General features: G+C 35.5%; 1 protein-coding gene across 1 annotated transcript in view; it reads left to right on the top strand.

Annotated features, from left to right (window-relative positions):
• Nucleotides 1-6,936, top strand: part of DARS1 (aspartyl-tRNA synthetase 1) — a 436,414-nt gene that overhangs the window by 49,655 nt on the left and 379,823 nt on the right. Inside the window, exons 2-4 of the mRNA XM_053698254.1 lie at nt 1,646-1,742; nt 5,026-5,052; nt 5,658-5,715. Coding sequence (XP_053554229.1) covers nt 1,646-1,742; nt 5,026-5,052; nt 5,658-5,715 — 182 coding nt within the window. The remainder of the gene's footprint in view (nt 1-1,645; nt 1,743-5,025; nt 5,053-5,657; nt 5,716-6,936) is intronic.

Below are 6,936 nucleotides of genomic sequence, written 5' to 3'. Positions count from 1 at the left end.
TTAAACCTAGCTAGGCTCAAACTGATTTCTAAACCTTTGAAAACCGCCTCTTAGCTCAGAGCATTTTGAAAGTTTTTCACAGTTAGACAGTGTTAGTTCATGTGTGTTATATAGATAACATTGTGCTCACTCCCGTGAAGGTATTTAGGAGTCTTCACTTCTGCAGAGGCTTACATACAAGGTAATCACAGAGGTAAAAAGTATATTAATATAACTGTGTTGGTTATGCAAAAAGGGTAATAAAGGGATTATCTATCTTTGTAAATAAGAACATTTTTGGTGTATACTGTCCCTTTAAGTACGACCCATTGTACTGACAATGTTTGTATATGAAGATTTTATGCACCTGTTAGCAATGGGTATGGGAATCAAAGTACTTTTGCCCATATAGGGCTAGATTACAAGTGGAGCACTAAATGATTGCATGCTCACAAATGGGCAAATGTGCCAGTTTGCGGGCGCCCAATAATTAACCAGTCATTACAAGTGGCTGATTATTTCTAGCAGAGCTCAGATCTTTGTTTAATTTTATAAATGTGCCCAAAATGCCCCCAAAATACAGTGTAGTATATTCTATTAAAAAATAAAGATAGCAGCATCTTTATTTTTCAATAAAATAACTGCACTAGGCGGTATTTTTAGCGCTCCACTTTTAATCTAGCCCACAGTGGGCGGGGGGTTCCCTTGAATTCAGTATACTTTATATTTTTATCTTTTGTTACTATAATATCCAGTTAGTGTAGTATTTCATAAAAGTAAACTTGTGCTATCTCATCAATTTTAACTTAGCAGTGTATCTATGTGACTTCTTTTAGTGTAACCCCTTGGGTGTTGGAATGAGCCACACAGTGTATTGCCACCTGCTTTGCCTGGTAAAGAATTAAAGCAACATGAGAGTGGGCTAATGTAGTGTGCATATAACTGTGTTTAACTCCTGCAAATTAAAGTCAGCTGCAGAACAGCAATTCCCTTCTGGGTGCTAGCTGCACACATCTGATGAGCCATTGACAAGAGGCATGTGCGTAGTCTCTTAAAAGTGCATACTCTATCTGAATTATTAAAGGTTTTTAATTTTTTTTTAATTTTTTTTTTTTTTTTTTTTTTTAACTCCTATCCCTTTAAGATCCAATACATAATTATTGCTTTCTATCTCCTGTAGTTTGTATGTTCAAGGATTTAGCGTCATTTTCCATCTCACCAGCATATGTCACAGGCATAGAACTGGAGTCACTAATAAAGTGATGCTGATTCTCACACACCAAGGCTAGCACCATCATTGTATTAATTCTTATGGGGGGAAAAAAGGATATATCTTGTTTTGCGCAGGTTAAAGTGTTAAAAGAAACATCCCATACTTGTTATTTCCAAGCACGTTTCCCCAGAAATTTCCTGTTTTTATTTTGTGGAAGAGAGAGAAAAAAAATGTATTCATAGAATATTTTGTCGCTTTGAAGGAAACTTGAAACTCTCATTCATAAAACAAAGGGAATAAGTGCACCCCTGCTGCTATGAATGGTTCTCTCGATTCCCATTGACTAAAAACTTCCTATAGGAAGTGGCATAAATAACTATTGAAGTGGCAAGGTCACCGTTTATTATGGTATTTTACCTGTGTTTTTTTTTTTTTTTTTTTTTTTTCATGTAGCTCAGCTGAAGAACAGGCTCAGTCTAAGAAGGCTCTCAAAAAACAGCAGAAGGAAGCTGAGAAAGCTGCGAAGAAAGCGGAGAAGCAAGCCAAGCTGGTCAGTACTGGGATTGGCCATGTTTGTTTAATCCCAAATCACTTTAATACGCAGGAAACAAATGGATGTTGCATATCGCAAATCTGTTGTACTAAAACGTCAACTGGGCATTTTCTTTTTCAAATAAAAATTGACCTAAAATCTGTTAATATGTAATTATATGATCAGTCAAGAACAGTATTTAGATTTTTTTCATCACTATGTTATAGATTATTATACAGACATGTTTTAAGCAGACAAGTAGAGTAATCAAGCAATTACTATTTTTTTTTGTTGGCGTAGAACCAAAATAGAAAAAAATCTTTAAACAGGAATGTGCAGCTAAATCAATGAATTTAATAAATGCTTTGTAATTTTATTTTGCTAGAAACAAAAAAAAAACAAAAAATTTACTTTAGTTGTACTCCTGTTCATGTATACCACAGTCACCCCTTTTAGTCAAGAAGGCAGTAAATGCAGATTGGCTCCTTGCACTCATCTAAGTGCCAGTGATGTCACAGGTGAGAGAACTGGCATTCAGGGCCTGATGATCTATAGCTCTCCGTGCTGGTGTGATTATATAAGCGGTCTCTTCAGATCTAAAAGCCCCTCAAATAATTTTAGGGCAAATTTTACCTTGAGAGATATTAATCTTGCTATTCAGGGTTCTGGATGTGATGGAGAGAAACATACATTACAATATAATTCTCAAAAAAAAGTCCCCAAAGAATTATAATTATTTCTCTCCATATCAGCAAAAATTTGACCATCAAGCCATTAGACATAATATATGTTGTGTATATTTTCTGTTAACTGACCAGTCCAACTTGATGGGGTGATGTTCATACAGGAGGTAGTACTTAAAACTTGCATATATTGGGGTTTTATGTTCATTTTGATCCAAGACTAAGATGGACTCCCAACCGTAGCAAATATCATACTCTGTTCTGTCACAGAAGAACAGTAATTCAACATTTTACATTATTTTTGCATGTAAAAGGGTTACAAAATCACCTGAGAGACTCCAACAATATTGGTGGACAGGAACTATACGTCTTGTTAGGAAAATTACGTCTTGTGTGCAATAGCACTTGTTCGTCATAACAAAAAATAGCAGATTACATTGTAAAATGGCGTCCATGCTCGTATCCATTATAATTCATGCTAAGGCAATCCTCGTGTGTAAACCAGTGAGCTTTTTCGTGTAATCTGCTAAACCATATCATTCAAATGAATGAGATTTAGATATAAAATAACAAATTACAGAACTATAAATGGATATGGAGTGTTTATGAAATCATTATGACGTCGTTTTAGTCCCATTTTATAGCTTTTACTAACTTTCATCAAAGTTTTACTTAGTTGATACTCGCAACATTTGCAGAATATTTGTAAAGCTATAACGCTTATGACCTGATTTAATAATTCTACTGTCATTTGCATATTTAGTATAGTTACTGCAATGTTAAGGGCCTGATGATCTAAACTTCGCCAGATCAGATGTCTCTTTTCTCGCCAACCTTTGCAGGGGCTGCCCTGGTGGAATTATCTTCAAAAAGGGGCAGTCCCTGTGAGTGGCAAGATGTCTCCTAATGAAAGTAATGGAACTCTCCGGAAAGGGACACTTTGCTCCGTGGAGCAAAGTGAGCAGGGGGCGCACTTTAAAAATGAAAGCTTGCAGCCAATGTAAACACATTAAAGGGACAGTATACACCATTTTTTATATAACTGCATGTAATAGACACTACTATAAAGAAAAGCTGCTCCCCTGGCACTGTGCTCACAGGTGTAAAAAGATAACTTCAGCACGCTTTGTCTACAGCTGTGCACAACACTTCTTCTTATTATTTTATTAGTGTTGGTGTATGCCCACTGATCCTTGGAATAATTTTAGCCTGGTCACATCCAGAGAAGCCCACAGTATCCCCAGGCGATCGTCGCTCGTCAGAGGGACGGAACATCTGTGAGTGACGTGACCTAGCTGACAAGCTCTCTGAACGGCTCTTTAAGTTTCAGGAGGCTTTATTAGCACTCTAATAGTGCCAGAATGTTTGTGAGTATGATGACATCGATATTTCTCACTTCTTTTGATTGCTAGTGATACTGCACGAGGGTGGCGCCTTCTTTTCCTTGTGTCGTCGTAGATCTGAACAAATATAAAGAAGAATATGCACATATAAAACCTTTTAAAAATTTACTTTAGAAGCTCCCTGTTTATCACTGTTTTTGAGTTTAGGCTGGGACAACCACCGAAATGGGCTGAGAGCAGACCCCCCCTTCCCTGCATATGAAAAGACCCATTATACAAACAGAATCAATCTGAAGTCTGTATACATCAGTATTCATCTAAAACATTAGGGCTTGGTTAGGAGTATAAAAATAAACACAATGTTATTTAAAAATAAGCAAAACTATTAGCGCTGCGGAATCTGTTGGCGCTCTACAAATAACCGATAATAACTATACATTTTTATAATAACATCCCCAGATGGGCTACATAAATTGATCATCTACAAAACATTTATGCAAAGAAAAATCTGGTGTGCAATGTTACTTTAATCTGCTTTCTGCATATATCATCTTACAATTGCCCATATTTTCATATGCATGTGTTTTTTCTATTATAGCTATAAGTAATTTTCATGCTCTGAGAAAAGCTTGCCAACTTTTAGTTTTTTGAGTAAATACTACGAGATCTATAGTGTGAATATATTTACAGAATTACGCTGGGATTAGAGAGAGAATTTCATAAACGTCCAAAGAACGCCCATGTTCAGCCCTTTTTACGTAAAAAACCCTACAATTACGCTTTGTATTTTGTACTTATAAGTACAAGTTTTTAAGTGATTTTTGCACATCCAGTGTACTAAAATTACTATTTACGCTGTGCATATTTAGTCTAATTTATTCCTATGTAATTTGCATTCAAATTTTACGTTTTTGATAAAATATGATTTTTGGTGATCAATTTTGATATGATTTTTGATGCACCATAACAATATTTGTTTCCTGCTTATTTTTATGTTAATGGTTCACTTATTCATTTTGTAAGATTTTTAAAATACAGATTTTATTGTGCACTTTAGTAATGTATGCATCTCCTTCCGATACGAAAATGCAGTATACGCGCCTTAGCAGGACGCCCTGTTTTAAGAGTAAAAAGTGCTTTAGATCATTCCACACCAGGAAAATAGAGGTACTGGCGAGCATTCTTTAATAATTCCGCCAGCCCAGAGACCTTTAGATCTTTGGTCCCTAAGTGTTCCCGTGTATCTAGACTAATTTTTGTATTTATTTCTTGTAGGCATCGGAACAAGTAGTTGACGAAGAGGCAAGTATTTGCAATTTAGCCTTGACTACAAACCTTTCAGCAATGTGTTATCTTTCTACATCAGTAAAGCAACCAACATTGTTTCTTCTTGATTTCTTATTTGTTTTTTAATATAATTTATGAATAACTTTTCATGATACAGAAGTGAAAACATATTCTCTGTGTCAGCTAAGATGGCCCCAATATTCTATACTGTTGTGTCAATTGCTGCCATGATTTTCTCAAAATAAGCAAAAAATGTATTTGAGTTCACTAACTCATTATTTAGTAAGTAGTTTCAGGCCTGTGATTGTCATGTATATGCATTGCCCATCTGCAATTTTATATTTTGGGTTATAGATCAAGATCCTCCCTGGAACGTTTTATAATTATTTCAAATTGTTAATGCAGTGTCTATCAATTAGCTTGAGCAGACACATCATCAACACCTAATAAGCCCACACAAAAAGAGTATCAGATGCAACATAATTTAATTGTGATCAAGTGCTTTTCTTTCACTTTTATGTAATCCCACACATTTCTACCGTGCTTTATTATGCCATAGAAAGCCTGATCCCTTTAAGGTACAATTTCTTTATAATAAAATTATTCGTCTTGATTTACAGGACTTTGCAAAAGACCGATATGGAGTGTCCTCTATGATCCAGTCACAAGAAAGACCTGGTAAGAGAAGTGGATATATAAATTAGTGCATTATTCATTATATTTCTTATTGCTTCTTGGCTCACCTATTCTCCATTTGAGAGCTTGGCGAATGCTACTTTTGGAATGCACCAATAAAAATAAAAATACATTTTAACACTATCTAGTATATCTGTAAATTATTTTTATATTCTCATGATATCTGTGTGGTATTGATTTATTTCTAAAAGGTAATACAAAAATAAATTATTTATCTGTCTGAGGAAGGGGCTAACTACCCCGGGCTAACTACCAGTCTGTGTTTTTTCCTACCCAGATCACCCTGGAAGTTGGAAGTTTATTGTGTGTGCAGATTCCCTGCTTGATGTTTATTTATATATATATATATATATTCACCCTAATCCCTTTAGATCTTTGTGTTGAGCCACCCTCATCCCTTTAGGGCTGTGTGCAGTGTTTATGCTGAAATCTGTCTCTTTGAGCATATGTTTGGATGTGTGTATGGAATTATGTCTCTTTAAATGTTTATCTGTGTGCCTGTTCCTTTAAGACAGTGTGTTCTTGGTGTGAACTCGCCGTATGTTTGTATGCATTGTGTGTGTGCCAGTCCCTTTAAGACTGTGAGCATAGGGGGAGCTGTCCCTTTGAAGCTTTATGCATGATTGTGCATACTGTAATCTGTCCCTTTAAATTTTTTTGCATGTGCTTTTAAGTCTGTATTTCCTTGTATTAAGAATGTGTGCATGTAGGGTGTGCTTTTACTTTAAGACTGTTTGTATTGTGCGTGCTGTGTTCCATTCCTTGAAGACTGTTTTTGAGTGCATGGTGTGAGCTATTCTATTTAAGGTTGAGTTATTTGTATTTGTGAGCACAAGCGCGCCTGTACCATTAACACTTTGTACATGTGGTGTGGGTTGTTCCTTAAAAGGGAAGGTACATTGTGTTTGTGCCTATATATTTAAAGGGATACTAAACCCATATGTTTTCTTTCATGACTCAGAGAATGACATTTTAAGCAACTTTCTAATTTACCCGATTATCAAATTTTCTTTGTTCTCTTTTAGGTTCAGCACCCTGGATAGCGCTGAACCAAAAATGGTCCGGCTCCTAAGACAAATTGATAATAGGAATAAATAGAAAGTTGCTTAAAATTGCATGCTCTATCTGAATCATTAAAGAAAAAAATTGGGTTTAGTATCTCTTTAAGACTGAGTGTTAGGTGATCTGTTTGTTTCTTTAAGG

This window comes from Bombina bombina, chromosome 1, assembly GCF_027579735.1.
Source record: "Bombina bombina isolate aBomBom1 chromosome 1, aBomBom1.pri, whole genome shotgun sequence".
NCBI lineage: Eukaryota > Metazoa > Chordata > Amphibia > Anura > Bombinatoridae > Bombina > Bombina bombina.
Note: the sequence above shows the minus strand (reverse complement) of the source record. Positions and strands in the feature narration are given on the sequence as shown.